Source organism: Paraphaeosphaeria sporulosa (genome assembly GCF_001642045.1).
Source record: "Paraphaeosphaeria sporulosa strain AP3s5-JAC2a unplaced genomic scaffold CC84scaffold_4, whole genome shotgun sequence".
Classification (NCBI taxonomy): domain Eukaryota; kingdom Fungi; phylum Ascomycota; class Dothideomycetes; order Pleosporales; family Didymosphaeriaceae; genus Paraphaeosphaeria; species Paraphaeosphaeria sporulosa.
The window spans coordinates 1,813,745-1,832,449 of NW_017253363.1; the positions used below are offsets into that span (position 1 = coordinate 1,813,745).

Genomic DNA, 18,705 nt, shown 5'->3' on the forward strand with positions numbered 1-18,705 from the left:
CAAGAAAGACTTTTATGAAGTAGCATAAGTAATTTCACCTAAATACAAAAGACTGAGTATAGGATGTTCAGCCATCGGCGGCATGTGCAATCGGGAACCGACCCAAAACTACGACCCCTTGCCTAACAGCTGCGATGAGAATTGGGGAGCGTACTGCTATCTTGATCTGATCGTCGATCTCTTAAAATTCCAGCACCGTTCACCGTAGCGGGTCGAGGGAGTGCAAGAGCCCTCAACTGTTTAGCACTCTGGGGTGCTTGGGCAGACTGAGGCACAGCCTAAGAAAAAGAATTGTAAGCGCAAGGGTCTTGAGCATTTCTCAAAGTAAGGGCAACTTACCAGCGATGCACCCCAAAACACCTCCCTGATCATTGGGTCCGCTGGGGCCGCAACGCTCATAGCAGTTGGACTGAGACTTGCAGTTCTCGTCTGGGCCACCGTCAAAGCAGCAAGGGTCAATGTTGCCGGATCCAGCCTCGGGGCAAGGACCCCTCTTGTTCAGGGTCTTAACTGCGCCGTCTGTAGGGCGTAGGAGTCAGCCAGATGACCCCGAGGTGATGCCTCTCTCAATGTCACGTACCTTGAGTTGGAGCAGCCATGCCAACGCTGGCGAGGGCAAAGATGCTGGCGATAATGCTGAACTTCATATTGATGGTTGTTGTTGGTTTGAGGTCTGAGGCCTGAAAGATTTGCGGAAGGCTGTTTGGATTGCGTGTTTTGTCTGTTGAATGATGAGATTTAGAGGACAGAATCAGTGGCCTTTTATACGCTTCTGCGAGCCATCCTGAAGTTCGAAAAAGGTAACAAATCTACGCTCAAACAAGACTTTACCGTAGTGCTGCATGTGGTGTAGCCACTCTAGGCATTTATCCGTTCGGTAGCCTCAGAGAATCCTATGTGGGTATTACCAGATCCTACTATAGAGGAGCTTGTTCAAAAAATTTCCATAATCGGCGTTGATCAACATGAACTTGACCCAGCGATCGATCCGCGGGCCGATCGTGGGAAGCTCTGATGTCACAGATGCTGAGTGAACGACTTCAGCCACGTCGTCTTCTCCTTGCTGTTGCGCAATTTACTCTCGAACTTAGGTACGTAACTTAGTATAGCGATAGTTTACATTGTTGGATTCTTCAGGGGTTGATGGTTTCCAGTTCAGTGTTTTTTCTAAGATTATCAGCTATCGACAATGAAACGTAAGTCACGATGGGGAGGTCTTATGCCTGTCCTATCAGGTCGGCAAGCCACAGAATTGGTTTCGCTCACTTCTCGTGCGGTATGGTGATATTCTGGCCCCCTTACAGGAGTTGTCGACGTCACATCTCCTTCCTACGTAGGGGCGAACTGTTGTATTCGATGAAAATCTTCGGAAGCAAAGCCGTGCTGCGAGGAAACAGGTTAAGAAGATAACGTAAATGTTCCCATTGCGGTACATACCATATCCACATGTGCAGCGAACCGAGCTAGACACTAAACTAATAACGATGCCTGAGACATGTATGTAGCGTCTGCTCGAGACTGCCCGGCTAAACAACGACGCATTTGTGACTTGTACGTTCGCGGCATATTGATCTTCCCCATGCGACTCATCTCGTAGCTTTCTCGCACGACTCAACTAAAGCGGATAACCATGCCGTTTAACCTTCTCGCGCGACTCGCGAAGGCTGACGTCAACGTTTGAAAACCATTCCATGCAGTTATTAAGTATGAGCATCGGAAGAGTATATGTTTGCTGAAGCTGGTGCTGCCTGCACATCTCCTCTATACCGCAGGTACCGGAGCTTTCTCACACGACTCGGCAGCATTCCCAGACTACTGCGGTAGCGTCACCTGGACGGCGTCGACAGTAGACAAAACTTTGAGAATCTGGAGCGCATGTCGTGGCACTTGGCCGTGGACGCGCCGCATCGGTTGGATGCCTCGGGAGTTGTCTTTCGATTGTATGAACACCCGGTGGTTTTCCATCCTGAGTGTCTACCTGTGGTGTCCGACCCGGGTGCTAGCCTCTTAATTTCGTAAGCAGAGCAAGACTTCAAGCTACCATACACACCTGTTTTTTGAATCTTTGCGCCTTCAAACAAGTATAGCACCTAGATGCTATCGACCGTGTATTCCCGTTTCTATGACACATACACTTCGCTTTACTGTTCGACCGCGGCGGACTGTTTGGCATAAGAAAATGTATTTTTAGCCATTGCACAACTACTTGTTATGCCATCCTGACCAATGAACTATATTTATGAGGCTGGATCTTAATCTGGTATGGTGATGATCCAAACGTGGAGGTATGAAACAATCGACCAAGCCTCAAATGGGCCACCGCCACGTGCACTCCATGTCGATGGGGATTAGCGTTCTGATCGCTCGCTTAGCGTCGATCTACCGCCACCCTTTTTATCTCCCAGTGTTCATTCAAGTCAAGGCCACCATAAACACCACCTCGACTAAACCTACTTGCGCGACTGCCCAAAATCGTCCCATACAAAAAGCTCTCGCCAAAATACTCGCCTAGTGTGGGGCGCACGCTAGAGCATGTTTCACCGCTGCAAAGGTAGAGCGCACGTTCGCATGTTTCTTTGCTTCGTGCTCCCGAGGGTTTGTCGAGCCAATTGACGTGTGGCTCACAGATGTTAGTAGAGACACTGACAGGCGACTTACAGAGTCAGTAGAAACACTGGCATGTGTTTTTCGATACTCCGGTCCACTGTGGTGCTCGCAGGTGATGTCCAAGCTGGCAAGGACATCCAGAAAAGGGATGTATTTTTGTGTATATATTGCATCCAGCTGAACGTCCTACATCCAGCATCAACATTCGTTCCAGCTTCATTCGTTTCCTACTCATTAATTTCTCGACTCAAGTCTTTCGTTAGTGCTACGCACTCACATTCGTTTCAACACACAAATCTCTACATCAATTATCTTTCTTTTTCCGTACTCTTCACCGGAAAGTCACAATGAGGTTTACCGCTGGCCATGCTGTCGTCGCTCTTATCGGTGTGAGCAATGCTCTGCCTCAATACGGCGTTGCCCCATCCCCGGCAATCAACGCTTGTGCTTCTGCCTCGACCGTTACTGCAACTGTAGTGGCGCCTTTGGGCCAGTCCAGCCCAGGTACCGGTTACTCAGCAGGAGGTGGCCAGTCTGGCCAGCCTACTACGCCACCTGCCGAGTCCACCAGCTCGCCCGATGCTCCTGAGGAGAATTCTCCCGAGTATGGCAGCGGTGATGATACATCTGACTCGCCCGACGCTCCTGAGGACTCTTCTCCCGAATATGGTAGCGGTGGTGATGCAACATCCGCCACACCTGATTATCCAGAAACCACTTCCTCGCCTGTCGGCGGTGGAGCTGGAGGTTCCGGTTCAATCGGCGGTGGAGCGGGTGCAGGAGGCTCTGTCGGCGGTGGTGTTGGTGCTGGAGGATCCGTTGGCGGTGGTGCTGGCGGTGAAGCAGGTGCTGGAGGATCCGTTGGCGGTGGTGCCGGTGGAGACGCTTCCGGCTCCATTGGAGGTGCTGTAGGAGGTGGTCTTGACCTCGGTGGTCTCATCAGCGGTCTCCTCGGTGGACACGCCGGCGCTGGTGTTGGTGCAGGTGCAGGACTAGGAGCTGGTCTCATCGGCGACCTTACCGGCTTCCTTTCCGGAGGCGGACATCTCGATAGCTCTGGACATCTCGACATCGGCGGCGCCATTGACAGCATCAAGGGCGTTATTTCTGGCCTTCCCGGCGGTGCAGACCTCGGAAAGATCTGCGACGAACTCAAGGGAGCTCTCAGCGGTTCGGGCCACGTCGACCTGAATGGCTTGGTTGCTGGTCTCGAAGGCCTTCTTTCTGGATCTGGCAAGCTCGATCTAGGCGCATCCCTTGGTATCAATGTCGACACTCTCATTGCTGGTCTCAAGGGTCTCCTCACTGGGGAGGCTCACATCGATATCGGCGCTACTCTTGATCAGCTCGAGGCCTACCTGTCCGCTACCTTGGGTGGCTCGATCAGCGCCGAGCTGAAAGGCTGCATTGATGGACTCAAGGGTCTTCTTACTGGTTCCGGATCTGCTCAGCTTGACATCAACGGCCTTCTTGACCTTCTCACTAGCTTCCTTAGCGGATCTATTGACCTGAACGGCTTCATCTCTGGATGCGTTGGACTCACTGGCGGATCTGATTTCATCGATCTGTGCAACCAGCTCTACGGCATCCTTGGAGGCCTTGGTCTTGACTTGCATGGCATACTTGCGCAGCTCACTGGCGTTCTGAGTGGTGTTGCTAGCGGATCTGTGAGCGCTGGTGGTTCTCTCCTTGGTCAAGGATCTCTCGACCTGAATGGTCTTCTTGGTCTCATTCCCGGACTTGGCGCTGGACTGAGCGGTAGTGTTGGAGCCGGAGGAAGTGTCAGCGGCGGTGCTTCAGGCTCGGGATCAGTCGGTGCTGGTGTCGGAGTTGGGGCTGGAGCTGGAGCTGAAGCCGGAGTCGGTGGACACGCATCTCTTGGCGGCAGCGTTTCTGGTGAAGGATCGGGTCACGCAGGACTTGACGCAGGAGTCAGCGGAAATGGTCAAGCCGGAGTTAGTGCAGGGGCTGTTGTCAACGGAAACGCAGGAGTGAACGCAAAGGTCGGTGGTGGTGGCAGTCTGGGTGGCTGGTTCTCAGGTTTGTTCGGAGGCAGCCATTAGGTTTTTCCTTACATCGGTGCAGCATGAAGGTTCTGAGCGAATTTCTTGGGCGTCTGGGAGCCTTTCAGGCTCTAGCATTTACTACATATCGATTAGCACTTGTTCTACATACATAGCAGGACTATACACTCGAAATATAAATAATAATTTCTATATGTACTTGGTCTTCCTAAAACCCTATTCCTGTACTAGTGTTGAATTTGCCTTTTCTTGCAAGTATAGAAGTAAATGCATATAGTCTACAGTGTAAGGAAATGGAGTTGCTATATCAAATCTGGGAACTATACTCCCAAGGTAAGCGTAGACCTATGGTGTATAGCCTTATATATACACATAAGAAGGTCATATCAAAGACTTCAGGCATATAATAACATTAATCTGATAAGATAGTTTTCCTGTCCATTGAAGCGCGCACGTCTCTCTACAGCCCACCAATCGTCAAAGCCAGTCCAGCCAAAAGCGTGTTCAGCAATAATGTCACCGATGCCAATACAACATTGAGCAACAGCTGCACTGCAAGGATGAGCGCCGCAATCGCCCCCGTCAAAGGGTTGATGTAGATAAGTAGCGCAGCGAGTCCCAAAATAGCAATGGCACCGGCAATTGTCGCGAAGATCTCAACAATGATAAGCGTGAGGAGAACGGTAGCTGTATCGACCTGGCGTTTCTCAACAGGGTGGCTGGCCGCTTCAACGCCTCGCTTTTCCGCTTCGGTGGTGCTCTTCGAGGCAGCGAGATCGTTGATGGAGCCCGTGGCGTCCGTGATGGCTTTGGTGATGGAGTTCAATGACTCGCCGACCTTGGGGACAGCGGCGGTCTTTTCGAGAAGGGACGATGAAGGGGTAAGGGTGGCCAGGGTGGCATCTGCAGGGTTGTCAATTTGTGCAACTTTCGAGCCAATTGGGGGCTTAAAGACGTACTGATAGCACCAGTGTAAACCTGCACGTTGGCGTAGAGATCGCTGAGAACACTGACGACATCGGCGCGCCTATTAAGATCGCCCAAGGGACTGGCAGCGGATAGGCCAGCGAGGGCTACTGTAGTAGCAACGGAGAAACGCATGACTATCACTTTGTGGAAGGGAAAATATGAAGAATGCGGAGACCGAAGTAGAGAGGATTGAACAAATGCAAACACAATTTGATGGATAACGTATTTGAATTGGGTGAAGGCAGACTTTTTGTACTCAGGCGTGTCGAACTCCGTGGAAGACGCTTTGTCGGTCGATACTGGTATTCTATCCCTTAACCCAAGCCGTTGTCGTCATGAATGGAAATTTGAGGCTCAGAGAGGCAAGAGTCCCGTTGAATAAACTAACGACGGATCGACAATGCAAAGGGCAACGATCGCTAAAGTTGCACGTCCAGTCTCATGGGCAAGCGGAAAGCCTTGGTGAGCGCCACCCTTGGGCGAACCGATAACCCTGCTAGTAGGGGAAGCGTATTTAGGAACGTCGCATGGTAGTCTTTCAGTTGGCAGACGTACAGTAGTTTCGCAAGGTGTCAGGTATTAACTATTCCATAAGTAGAGCGCCAATTTGTTTGTATACAACGTCCGATGGATTCGACCACACTGTCTGAGAGCAGCCGCATCGATCTAAGCAGACCGATAGAGAACTGTACCAGTATGTGATTGTAACGGCAGAGCGATTCGTCAATTGGACAAAATGCCTGCACATTCGCCTCCAATCGCACCGAGGATATCGGAATTCACGGCTGCAAGGTACGTTCGAGCCCATGCTAGAGTTCTCCCTTTTCAAGGTCACATAGCTATAACTCTCGAGATAATGCGCCGTCATCGCCAAATCCGGATTAACATCCTTGCGCTGCTCTTCTACGCGAGATCCCCTAACGTCATTGGAGATCCGTGCGCGTCATGCACTGATGTGTACGACCAGGTTTGTAGGTGGGATGTTTGATGGCTGCAGCGTGTGTTCAATCGACAGTTAGCGAGATTGGAGTGCATGTTCTCACCGTCGAGGTTGGCGAGATGCCGGGCACGCTTATTGCAGCGAAGTCTAACTAGCAGCTACGAGGGAAAGCGTCGTTTTCTAGAAGATGAGAGTGGTCAGCCAGTGGACACAGTTAAAGGTAGTCTCACGGCCGTCGAAATTACCAGTCTGCAGGTACAGAACCATGCGCTACGGCATAGCCACACCTGTCACAATGACAATGACACCCATCCATTGCAACCGCGGCGCGACTCGCGACGAAGAGACCAAAGCATTCATCACGATGTCAAAATGTGCAGTGATCTTAATGACTGTTCCCACCCAAACTCTGATGTAGACATATTCTGCTCGTTTGCCAATACTGCCATTCATGCCATTCATGCCTCCATGCCAAGTAGGGTTTTGCTCTTCCCTGACCTTGTCAGCACGCGTCCCATATCTCATCCTCAGGTTTGAATAGTACGCAAGCGCGGTATCTGTACATCTTTTGTGCATTATCTAGCTCGCCTCTCGGCTCAGCCCAATTCACACTCATGACTGTCTTCTCGTACGTCAACAGTGTGGCGTGCCCAGTGAGCCGGTGCCTTTTTATCCCCGCTTTCGGCCTGTTTTCCGTATTCTAGAGCCATGAGCCAAGTCGTGAATGTGTGCAAGTGACTGAGGGGTTTCGGTTTCCATCATTCGGATCACATGGGCTCTCTTTTTTCTCAGCTTTAGGCCGGCCTACATGACTCAACACTTACTGTCGAGATTATGGTTGTCTTAATGGGTCAGTTTGCCTCCCAGCACAAATAGCATCGATGGACGTCTGATGGTCTTACTGCCTGAGTTTTTAAGGGTTAAAGGCTGTATGCCTACATCGAGTCATTCGAGACAATGCTGAACTTGCAGCTTGCTGTGGTCTGTCGGATCAGAGCGATCGCCTCCGCCACCTTACCCTAGCAAGCTCAACCTCTCAAATGTCTTGACAGGCGGGGCCTCCCTCCTTTTACCCACTTCTGCCAAGCTGTCCCAAAGCGTCGCATCCCCTCCACTAGGCCTGATCGCCGGTTCAGCAGGATTTCCACTGTCCGCAGCGACACCACTCGTTATCAGACTCTCGCCGACTGCACCAAGCCCTTCCGTCGGCGGATAGATCTCCTTGACTGCTTCTCTACACCTCTCCTCAACATCCATCACAGCCGCCTCCACAGCGACTGCCCTCTCCCTCATGCCCCTTCTCATTAAGCCCTCGACAAGTCTCTGGATCTCGTCCTGCATACCATTGATTCGTTCAATCAAGCGCTCGATTGAATTAACGAGATACTCTTCCTCGTAGACAGTGCCCTTCTTTCCCCTCGCTCTCTTCCGCTCTTCTCTCCGCTTGTTCTTAGACGTCTTGCGCGTAGTTTGCGTATTGACCGTGCCGGTCTGATTGGTGTATCTTGTCATAAATGTGCCTCCCGAGGTAGTATTCGTGGGTGCGAGTGATATATTGTCGGGAATGTTGGCATCTTCTGTCCCTTCGTAGAAAGCGAGCGGGTCCTCTGCTTTCTTCGTACGCAAGTCGCGCAGACGCGGGACCTGAGCCAGGAGTTGGGATTTCATTTCTGCGAGGAACTCGGTCATGTCTGCAGACCTCTCTACGAGACCGGGGTCGATAACTTCGGTGATGAGAGATGATTGTTGGCGTAAAGTAACAATGCGTATTGCCTCGGCGAAGTATGCGCCCCGGCAGAGGAGCCGGGCTGCGCCTTGAAGGTCGGAGAGATAGTCTAAGGTGATGGTACTCGCGGAAAAGTAGTCTTTTGACTCTGTAAGGCCGTCGACGAGGTCCGTGGCAAGTTGTTCGAGTTCGCTAGGGGATATGCCAGCGAGAATGGCAGAGGAGAGAGCTTCGCGCCAGAGGTTGGCGGATAAATAGCAGGGCCAGGCAGAGGTGTGATCGGAGAGGTATTCGTAGGCAATGGCAGCCTCTTTGTTCTTGTTGGTTGTTGAGAGGTAGTCTGCGTACAGACGCATGATATTCTTGTAATGGGCAGGTTCGTATTGATACATGCTGAGTGCTGCAGGATAAAGACCGTGCTTCTGGGCATAATCTTGGACTTCATCGTGGGCTTCTAGATCTTTAAGATGGTAGAGCGCCTTGGTGCGGCGGCCCAGTTGGTCGTCGATCTGATATTTTCGACGAAGAGGAGAAAGTTCTTGGAGAGATTGGAGATGAGGAAGGTACTCGCGCGGGTCCTATCAAAGTCAGATTAGTCGACAAGCGGTGGCAAGGAAAATGCATACCTTCTGTGACTGTTGCGCGATAAGTAGTGCAAGCTCGAGGTTATAGATCCCGAGGGACGTGTCGTACAGTTGATTGACGTCTGCAAGGAAGCATATGTGTTCCGCAGCCCTGTCAGTGAGAGGATCTTGGGTACCTTCGTCATATCAGCTACGTTGAGTTCGGAGCGATCACTGGACTTACTTTGCAAGCGACCTATCAACTGCAACCCTGTTTCCAAGTCTGCAGGAGTCTTGCATACGTGAGAGGTAATGATATTCTGCAGATGATCATTCTTGTACCTCTCCTGCTCCAACACTGCTAGAAGAGCGTCACAGATTCGATTGACCTTTGACTCTACCTGTTCACTGGACAACTTCTTCTTGGTCGTAAGATCCTTGGCTTTCAAGGTCTCACGATACATCGTCTCCGACACATCCTCATTCCTACAATCGTCAGCCAAAACCGCCGGGCACATCAGGTAAATTTACAAACCTTAGCTGCGCGAGGAGAAGATCAATATGATCCACCCTGTTGATCTGCGTAACGATCTTCTCGACGCTCGTCAAGAATCGTTCTGGATCATGATCGTGCAGTATGTTCATGTCAACGCGCTGATTGCGACAGGCCAAAAATGCCTCATCATATTTCTCAGCTTCTATAAATCTCCTGATCGCAGCAAGCACAAGAGCTCGGGGGTAGACTGTCTCGAGATTGCCTCTCGGCATCTGGAGAACTACGGAGTAAGTAGTTGGCATGACTGTGACAAGTTTTGCCCCGCGCTCGATACTCCGACATCGTTCATCCGTTTGGGGCTCATCCCCAGGTACTTCGAGTTCTGTTGTTATAAGAAACCGTCCTGTAAATGTGGATTTGTGACTCACCATTCAAGCTTGTTAGGTGAACAAACTTCAACAGATGTTGCGTAGTGGTGAGGATCAGATGGGCGGGGGTCACGACGAATGACGTGCAGTTCCTCACTAGAACTCGCTCGTTGGCGTACAGGGCACCACTCTTTGCCAGTCCGAAAGCCACGGGCTATAACCTGATCAGCTTTACTCAGAAAGGGACAGGCAGACTCACCTCTCCTTCTAGTGTTGCAGTCTTGATTTCGGGGGCGAAAGAAGGCAGGTTTGTTAGGGGCGTGGTTTTTACTGTTTCGTCCGTCCTCATCTCAACTACCGATGTGTACTCGCCATTGCGCAGGCTGACAAGTAGTTTCGAAGATTCCACGTCAGAGGCTATTGAAGAAAATCTGCCGGGTTCTAAGATTGGGCCCCTGTTCACGAGTTGTTCGTCCTCGTTTGTCCACACAAAAGTCTCATCCTCGTCCCACACGTCCGTTAGAACGCACAGTTGATCTTCGCCAACAAAAGTGACTTGACGGGGAGAATGACCCTCCGAGAAATCACCGCTCCAAAGGAAACTCGGTCGAGTGACTGGTCGTTTCTGCAAGTCAAATGCGAATAACGCAACGTCCTTGTCGGACAAGACCGCCAGACGCGTGCCTGAGCGGGAAAATGCAACGTCAACAACATTACGATCCAGCGGAAGCTGGAGCATTGACATTGGAGGAGGGACATTGGCAATACGTAAAGGTGTTATTTTCAGGCTCACTTTGTGCTGTTAGGACGCATTCGAGGCATTACTGAGCTGAGAGATGACTTACGACCATCGATTGAAGCGACAACTCCGAAATCATGCGGCGGTGCTACAGATCCAGCAGCAACTGTTGATGCATACTCTAGGATCTGGAGTGAGCCTATGTAGGGTGATTAGTTTAGTGGGCAACCATGACTGCAACTTTGACTTACCCGCAGTGTAAAATGCCACAGATAGAGGCCGCTCGGGGTCCCAAGAGCAGTGAACGGTTGCCGCAGCCTGTTCTGGGAAAGGCAACTCCTGTTTCAGATAATAGTGGTAGTTGCTCATGGTCCATAGTTGCACTTTTTCGGGATAGGACACTGCTAACACGCTGGAATCGCTGTTCCACGATAGAGTCAATGGTATCGATAGGTTCTGCAGCTCCTCGGGTCTCAACCGAAGATCAAATTGGCCGTGACGAAGACCGTTCCTCTCAAAGAAGACTACCTCGAATTTTTCGATAGTATGGCGAATACTAGTAATAAGGTTGCCAGATGGTCGCCAGCTGAGGGTGCCTAGAAGACCATCGACGGGCTCACTCACGCTGTCGAGCTGGCCTTCCCGGGAATACACTCGGATCATCCTGCGTCGTTTTTGCTCGACGGTATTGACGGCGAAGTAGGCGCCGTCACCACGCCAACTGATGGCCACGGAGTGAGTCTCCAACGGACTGAGCACACCTTCGTCGACAGTCTCCGGCACGGTGGGATCCTGCAGAGCCCTTGCTCTTTTGCCCTTGAACTGGGTCTCTTTCTTGCCCCACCCCACAGACACATGGTTCGAGGCGTTGACATCTTCAGGCAAGAGCGTGACACTGGCGATGTTGTCAATGTCGCGGCTCATCAGCAGCAATGTCTCGGCCTGTGTAACAATCGCCAGAAGTTCCTCGTCAGGCGACCACGCAGCAGCCGAAATTCCCGCATCTACCGACCCGACAATCTCAACAAGATCTTGACCATCCTCGGGTTGCTCTCGTACCAATATGATGTCTCCTCCGGCTAACACCAGACATGAGGTCGACGAGTCGGCGAAATGATGGAGACTCAATACTGAGTCATGGGTAAGCGAGGGTAGCGGGCACGGTGCATCCCACGATGCGATGGTCTCCAGCCTCTTTTCTGCACCATCGCTGCCGTCATGTAGTCTTTTGAGCTCGATAGTTGCACGTGATTCGGAAGGCCCAAAAGCACATATGGAAGCATTTGAGGCGGCATCCCAGGCGGTAGCTGCGAGAGGGAGCGGATCCTCGCCGGAAAACCGCAGGAGCGACCTCCCCACGATTCTCAGATTGCGCATGGCAGAATTAAAGTATGAGTTTTTGGCGGTCCTCTCATGGGTGGTGACGGCGAATGAGATGCGGGCGAAATGGTCGAAATTTTGGAGGTTAGATAAGCCGAGCTTTGGCCGATAGGGCCCCAATCAGAAACCTACAGACTGATTATCGAGGGGAGCCAACGTCACGCAGAATCACGCAGGCAGAGGCAATGCTCATGTAAATCAACACAGGCAATGAAATTGATGCTCGTCATGGTGTACAGTCGTTCCTGGGAACGCCCACTTATTCTACAAGTGCCATATTCCTCCGGTGTCGTTGCCCGAGAGCCATCTATAAACCTATGCAAGCCAGCCCGCTTAAGGCTTGTTCTTCTTCGTCTGCCAGACTGCGCGGTGAAAGTCAGATATGTACGTAGGGAAATGGGTGGGTGCGTCAAGTGCTCACCGGCAAGGCCGAAGGGAAGGAGGAAGCCGGTCGCTGCAGCTGTTAGCGCGCTGTGGTGCCATTGCAGGCCGGGCAAGCTCACCCATGAAGCCCCAGTACTTGAAGGCAAAGCCCTTCTTCAGCGGGTCGAAGGGCAAGTTGCTGCGGGGACCCTCGGGGTAGTGGTAGGGGCTGGCGAGCTGGGCGCGCGTGCTCTGGAAGCCGCGACGGGCGACGAGGGATGGGGCCGCGGTGGCGCGGAAGGCTGAGCGGGCGAGCATCTTGGGACGTCAGCGAAGCACTCAATTGGCGGCGTTGCAGGCGTACGGTGCGTGTGGTGAGGAGCGGAGAGGTGTGTTGGTCGGTGGTGCTTGCTGGAGCTTCGATCGGGTGACACTGCGACTGCGAGAGCTCGGCACGCAGGCACGCTGAGGTAAGCCTGCAGCGCCAAGACCACTCGTAGGAAGGGCAATGGGCAGAACATTTGAGAGCTAGACCCGATCGCGCAGCCAACTTTTTGCGACTTCTCGCGCAACATTTGAGCCCGCAATCGAGCGCGCATTCCTGCCCCGATCAGAACAGCTGCCTGCGCGCCTTTGCACATTCACACCCGAGTCTCCACCGCTCGACGGGTGCACCACCACACACCAGTTGTCGTCGGCGTCGACGCGCCCCGCAGCCATGGACGAGCTGTTCGACGTCTTCGAAGACGGCCCGCAGGCGGCAAAGGCCACTGCGCCCAAGTCCAAGCCCAAGCAGACGAAGAAGCGCCAGGCAAATGGCGAGGTCAAATCGCCCGTGCCCGACGCGTCCATGCAAGACGCGCCCGCGCCTGCAGACGAACAAGCTACCTACCAGAAACGTCTGAAGCGCGACCTCGAGCCCGAGCCCGTCGTGACTGATGCCTTCGAGACGGAGCAGTCGCGCGAGGTCGCAGCCTCGGCAGGCCTCCAGGGCCAGACACAGCAGGACGGACAGGCCGTCGTGCTCTCACATCAGGTTCGCCATCAGGTCGCCCTACCGCCCGACTACGACTACGTTCCCATATCCGAGCACAAGCCGCCCGAGGAGCCTGCACGGACATGGCCTTTCACTCTCGATCCTTTCCAGCAGGTCTCTATCGCGTCGATACAACGAGGCGAGAGTGTCTTGGTCTCGGCGCATACGTCCGCGGGAAAGACCGTAGTGGCAGAGTATGCCATCGCACAGTGCCTCAAGAATAACCAGCGTGTCATTTACACGAGTCCAATCAAGGCCCTGAGCAACCAGAAATATCGAGAGTTCACAGCCGAGTTTGGCGATGTCGGTTTGATGACGGGCGATGTCACCATCAACCCCACCGCAACCTGTCTGGTCATGACTACTGAGGTAGGTACCGTACACTGAGCCCGAACGAGAAAAGTCTAACATGCACAGATTCTTCGTTCCATGTTGTACAGAGGCTCGGAAATCATGCGCGAGGTGGCATGGGTCGTTTTCGACGAGGTGCATTACCTGCGCGACAAGTCGCGCGGTGTGGTGTGGGAGGAGACCATCATTCTGCTCCCGGACAAAGTTCGCTACGTCTTTCTGTCCGCCACCATCCCTAACGCTATGCAATTCGCGGAATGGATCACCAAGACTCACAAACAACCGTGTCACGTTGTTTATACCGATTTCCGCCCGACCCCGCTGCAGCACTACTTTTTCCCAGAAGGCGCCGATGGCATACATTTGATCGTCGATGAAAAGGGAGCTTTCCGCGAGGAGAATTTCCAGAAAGCCATGGCTTCCATTGCGGATAAGGCTGGCACCGCTGCAGATGACTTCCTGGCCAAGAGGAAAGGAAAAGGCAAGGACAAAAAGACGAACAAAGGCGGCAACAAGGACCAGTCTGATATCTACAAGATCGTCAAGATGATCATGCTGAAGAACTACAACCCAGTCATTGTGTTCAGCTTCAGCAAGCGAGAATGCGAAAACTATGCTCTGGCTATGAGCCAGCTTGCCTTCAATGACGAATCAGAAAAAGCAATGGTGTCCAAGGTCTTCAACAGCGCTATTGAGATGCTTTCTGAAGAAGACCGCTCCCTTGCACAGATTCAGAACATTCTCCCACTCTTGAGGCGCGGCATTGGTGTTCATCATTCTGGATTGTTGCCTATCCTGAAGGAGACCATCGAGATTCTATTCCAGGAAGGATTGATCAAAGTACTCTTCGCGACAGAGACCTTTTCAATCGGCTTGAACATGCCGGCCAAGACTGTTGTCTTCACCAGTGTGCGAAAATTCGACGGTGTCTCACAGCGGTGGGTCACGCCGTCCGAGTTCATCCAGATGTCTGGTCGTGCTGGTCGCCGTGGTCTCGATGAACGTGGTATCGTCATTATGATGATAAACGAGCAAATGGAGCCCGCCGTTGCCAAAGAAATTGTCCGCGGTCAGCAGGATAATCTCAACTCGGCTTTCCACCTTGGCTACAACATGGTTCTCAACTTACTTAGAGTCGAGGGCATTTCTCCAGAGTTCATGTTGGAGCGTTGCTTCTCACAGTTCCAGAACACTGCGAGCGTCAGCAACTTGGAAAAGAAGTTGCGAGAGCTTGAGAACGAGCGCGAGAACATGGCCATCACTGATGAGACCGCCATTCGCGATTACTACAACCTGCGAGAACAGCTCGACAATCTGACCAAGGAAATGCGGGACGTCATACAGCATCCTAAAAATTGCTTGCAATTCCTGCAACCTGGACGTCTTGTTAGGATTAAGTACAACCAGCATGATTTCGGGTGGGGAGCCGTTGTTAATGTCACAGCCCGCAAACCTGAAAGGGGCGAGAAGTTCCGCGACCAGGAGTCATATGTCTTGGACTGCGCGCTCGTTGTAGCCAGCGATACAAAATATGTGCCATACAGCAACAATGGCCTGCCTCCTGGCGTCTTGCCGCCCCCTGTTGGCGACAAAGGAAAGGTCGAATCTGTACCAGTGCTCTTATCGGCAATGGAGTCCATCGGCCACCTTCGCTTGTTCCTCCCGAAGGAGATCAAAACTACCGAGAACAAGGTCCATGTTCAAAAAGCGTTGGATGAAGTCAAGAAGCGCTTCCCCGACGGTATCGCAATTTTGGATCCCATTGAAAACATGAAGATCACTGACGAAGTTTTCAAGCGAACACTGCGGGTATGTCCAGCGCGCAAAGTTCTTCAAAACACTACCTAACATATTCAGAAAATCGAAGTCCTAGAATCGCGATTGCTCTCCAACCCGCTGCACAACTCACCACGGTTGCTAGAGCTTTACAATCAATACGCAAAAAAGATTGCGATCGGTGACAAGATTAAAGCGCTCAAGAAGGAAATTTCGGCTGCCCTTTCTATCATTCACATGGATGAGTTGAACGCCCGCAAACGCGTTCTACGTCGTTTGGGTTTTATCAAGGACGGAGATGTCGTTCAGCTTAAAGCGCGAGTTGCATGCGAAATCAGCACTGGCGACGAGATTGTGTTGAGCGAGTTGCTCTTTGAAAAGGAATTCAACAAGCTGACTCCCGAACAATGCGCAGCCTGTCTGAGCTGTTTCATCTTCGAAGAGAAGAGCAAAGAGTCGCCATCCCTGAGAGAGGATCTCGCCGAACCGTTCCGAAAAATCCAAAAGAAAGCCCGGGATATTGTCAAAGTCTCGCAGGACGCCAAGATGCCTTTGAACGAGGATGAATACGTCCAGTCGTTCAAGTGTGAACTCATGGAGGTTGTATACCAATGGTGCAAGGGTGCATCGTTTGCTGAGATCTGGTATGATTGAACTTACTCTCCGATGTGATTCGTGACTTACATGGCCGCAGCAAAATGACAGATGTCTACGAGGGCAGTCTCATCCGTCTCTTCAGACGCCTGGAAGAACTACTCCGACAAGTAGCACAGGCCGCCAAGGTCATGGGCAGCGAAGAGCTTGAGCAGAAGTTTACGGCAGCGCTCGAGCTGGTGAGGAGAGATCTCGTCGCCGCGCAATCCTTGTATCTCTAGCTTCAGGTAAGTCAGCATCATCTTAGGAGTTGTTAGGAAAACAATGGGTTGGCGCTACTTCATGGCCAAGCTTGTGACATCGTGTCTTGTGCACGACGTCAGCATGCATGGAAATGGGGAAGCATCGGCGTTCGGGTTCATGGAGAGCCACGGCCGGACTGCGTCCTGGATAGAAATTCACTAGATCTGCGGTTGTGGGTGGCATTGCTTGCGCTACACCAAAGATCCCCCGGATTTATACTCTTTTTCGCATGCTAGTGTTTCCCACTGTGACGTACCTCACGCGGGCATACATTCACCCTAGAATAGATCTCATGTTTGACGATACAAACTTGATAGTTGCTGAACATGGTACTGTCATCGACCAGGTAGCGTCTGCCAGTCATTAGCGATTCCGGCTAAGACAATCCTCTGCGTACTCGTTACCTGCTTTTCTCGTCCTACAAAGCTAAGTATATTTGCTTTACGCGACATTTGGGGGCTGGTATCACCCAATTCGTATTGATAGGTCGCATTCATCGTATTGTTGTGGAAAGCTCCCTTAAGCGGTCTCTTGGCTATATGTTAGCGTTTATTAAACGGGCTGGACATGAAAGCTAGGGACCGGTGAGCCTATCAGCCTCGTCTTACAGGAATGTCTGACAATCTAAAGACGGGAATACCTTGCTTGTGGAACAAATGTAGCCACCTTAAACTTAGCCAACCCTAGCCGCTTTTGAGGGACCAAAACATATAAAATGCTGCCATCGTCTTCTTAGGAGACTGCGTTGAGCACAAATGAACTAGCGCTCCCAATCTCGGCGTATGCATTGTACACATTGATCCTCCAGATCATTAAGTCTCGCGGAAGCTGACAACGATGCGAACCCACTCCGTTGTCCTTGGTGTCTCCCTCGTCCTGGTTTCTGCTTGCGCTCTACCAACCAACGACAAAACTGTCGACCTTACGCCTTTATCCGCCAATCACCGAACCCATGACATTGAACACTCATCCCGCAACATCGGCGTCGACCATCTACCGCGTGAACTCGTCCCGCGGACGTGCACCAGAAATGGCTGCAAATGCAAGAAAGGCACCAAGCAGGGGCAGTATTGTGGTAATGATGGTATTTGGACTTACGATGTGACGGATCTGGGGATGGGTGGGAAGAGGACGGATGTATACGAGTGTGCGCCGAGTGGAGATTGTTGTCGGTATGGGCCAAGCAAGAAGTGCATTCCGCCGATCGGATGAGCAAACGGTTCGGTTGCGCACGAGAGGTTTTGAGATGGGAAAGGCAATTGTCCAGGTAAGAAGTGGGACGAGTAACGGCAAGCATATACCGAAGAATCCATGCAAGTCACCGGGCAACTTGCAACTACAGTGTCCCGTACGAGCAAGGATAGATTGGTCATGTCTGATCCAGGGCCAGAATCCAACCCTGCATCACGGGATATTGTCTTGTTCTTTGACCGTAAGTGAATATTGATCACGATCGGAGTCAAAAGAATCTAATCCTCTCTTCCACTTGCTCCTGACGCTTCTCTTGCTCAATTCAGAGGGTAGATAGCGTAGCCACCTCTCTATTCGTATATCGTCCACTCGACTAGTGTACCTACCATTCCCTTCATCCAAGCAGAATTATACTAATTAGGAGTAGCCACCCATGAGACAGATAGAAGCCTAGGCTCGATCTCGCGAGTCCAATTCTACATCAGCTCTGCCATAGAATAATTGTGACTGCAGTATTTATGGCCACTCATCAAGGTGGCGCAATGTGCAATCCCAGTGTACTATGTATCAGGGGTCGACAGCTCGGCGTGGACAGATGTGCAGTCAGCAGCGATGGAAAACAGAACTGGCATTGAGGAGCGGTATGATGTGTATATGTGTTTTACGACTGAGTCTGCTTCGTTTTGTGGGTATGAGACGTCAGTGCGTTGTTCGCCACGTAGGTGCTGGAGGAGTTTGCAGGCAGATGCTGGCTAGCAATCTCTGCAGAGAAATCAATTTCACGGTTGGTAACATGCTTTGCAATTGTACGTTAATGATGGAACTGGAAAAACCCTCTTCATCATGTCCGCCTTTGATTGGGATGCCATCTCGTTGCACGCCCATCAAATCGACTGGACGTCTGATCGCGGCTCTCTGCAGACCACCCTTTCCCTAGTCTATCACTTGGACTGAATGCAATGGCTGTGCCTAGTCCAGGGCTAGCGTATGTTCACGTGTCGCTGTTATTACCTAGTCGGATTGATCGATGATTGTGGTCACATGTTCAAGGTCACGCTAGGCGGTACAGCGAGTGTGAAGCGTCATCTGGAGAATCCCCCTCCTTGATCGTGGATCTGTATGCACCTCCAATGGTTGGGACGGAGGAATAAGAACCTCGCAGTGATTCTGCGGTGAAAGCACCCGCACGATGATTTTTTGTTTACTGCGACGTGTGCGGCGGGCCTGCGCGGCGCTAAGAGCGGCCCGTGCTTGCCCATTTGACGGCTAGCTCCTGCCA

The 18,705-nt window shown here is 51.9% G+C and overlaps 6 protein-coding genes across 6 annotated transcripts; 3 read left to right on the forward strand and 3 right to left on the reverse strand.

Annotated features, from left to right (window-relative positions):
• Positions 1 to 145: 145 nt before the first annotated feature.
• CC84DRAFT_1258391 (uncharacterized protein) lies at positions 146 to 647 on the reverse strand (the record flags this gene model as incomplete). The annotated part of the gene is made up of 3 exons (XM_018184827.1): positions 146 to 278; positions 340 to 519; positions 581 to 647. The coding sequence occupies 3 exons, from the start codon at positions 645 to 647 to the stop codon at positions 241 to 243; spliced, it is 285 nt and encodes a 94-aa protein (XP_018037592.1). The 3' UTR covers positions 146 to 240.
• A 2,307-nt stretch (positions 648 to 2,954) lies between these two features.
• CC84DRAFT_1175078 (uncharacterized protein) lies at positions 2,955 to 4,670 on the forward strand (the record flags this gene model as incomplete). The annotated part of the gene is made up of 1 exon (XM_018180129.1): positions 2,955 to 4,670. One exon carries the CDS (start codon positions 2,955 to 2,957, stop codon positions 4,668 to 4,670), a length of 1,716 nt encoding a protein of 571 aa, XP_018037593.1.
• A 421-nt stretch (positions 4,671 to 5,091) lies between these two features.
• Positions 5,092 to 5,732, reverse strand: CC84DRAFT_1175079 (uncharacterized protein; the record flags this gene model as incomplete). The annotated part of the gene is made up of 2 exons (XM_018180130.1): positions 5,092 to 5,534; positions 5,591 to 5,732. 2 exons carry the CDS (start codon positions 5,730 to 5,732, stop codon positions 5,092 to 5,094), a joined length of 585 nt encoding a protein of 194 aa, XP_018037594.1.
• Positions 5,733 to 7,443: 1,711 nt separating this feature from the next.
• Positions 7,444 to 12,499, reverse strand: CC84DRAFT_1143610 (IkappaB kinase complex, IKAP component). Its single transcript, XM_018176420.1, has 10 exons — positions 12,316 to 12,499; positions 12,176 to 12,266; positions 10,684 to 11,795; positions 10,539 to 10,631; positions 9,953 to 10,485; positions 9,754 to 9,907; positions 9,365 to 9,707; positions 9,074 to 9,315; positions 8,893 to 9,026; positions 7,444 to 8,844 (listed from the first exon to the last, which is right to left on the reverse strand). The coding sequence occupies exons 1-10, from the start codon at positions 12,491 to 12,493 to the stop codon at positions 7,555 to 7,557; spliced, it is 4,170 nt and encodes a 1,389-aa protein (XP_018037595.1). The 5' UTR covers positions 12,494 to 12,499; the 3' UTR covers positions 7,444 to 7,554.
• Positions 12,500 to 12,718: 219 nt separating this feature from the next.
• CC84DRAFT_1143616 (ATP-dependent RNA helicase-like protein DOB1) lies at positions 12,719 to 16,404 on the forward strand. The gene is made up of 4 exons (XM_018176421.1): positions 12,719 to 13,580; positions 13,629 to 15,371; positions 15,420 to 15,982; positions 16,033 to 16,404. Exons 1-4 carry the CDS (start codon positions 12,894 to 12,896, stop codon positions 16,211 to 16,213), a joined length of 3,174 nt encoding a protein of 1,057 aa, XP_018037596.1. The 5' UTR covers positions 12,719 to 12,893; the 3' UTR covers positions 16,214 to 16,404.
• Positions 16,405 to 16,871: 467 nt separating this feature from the next.
• CC84DRAFT_644915 (uncharacterized protein) lies at positions 16,872 to 17,725 on the forward strand. Its single transcript, XM_018186997.1, has one exon. The coding sequence runs from the start codon at positions 17,073 to 17,075 to the stop codon at positions 17,445 to 17,447; it is 375 nt and encodes a 124-aa protein (XP_018037597.1). The 5' UTR covers positions 16,872 to 17,072; the 3' UTR covers positions 17,448 to 17,725.
• Positions 17,726 to 18,705: the final 980 nt, after the last annotated feature.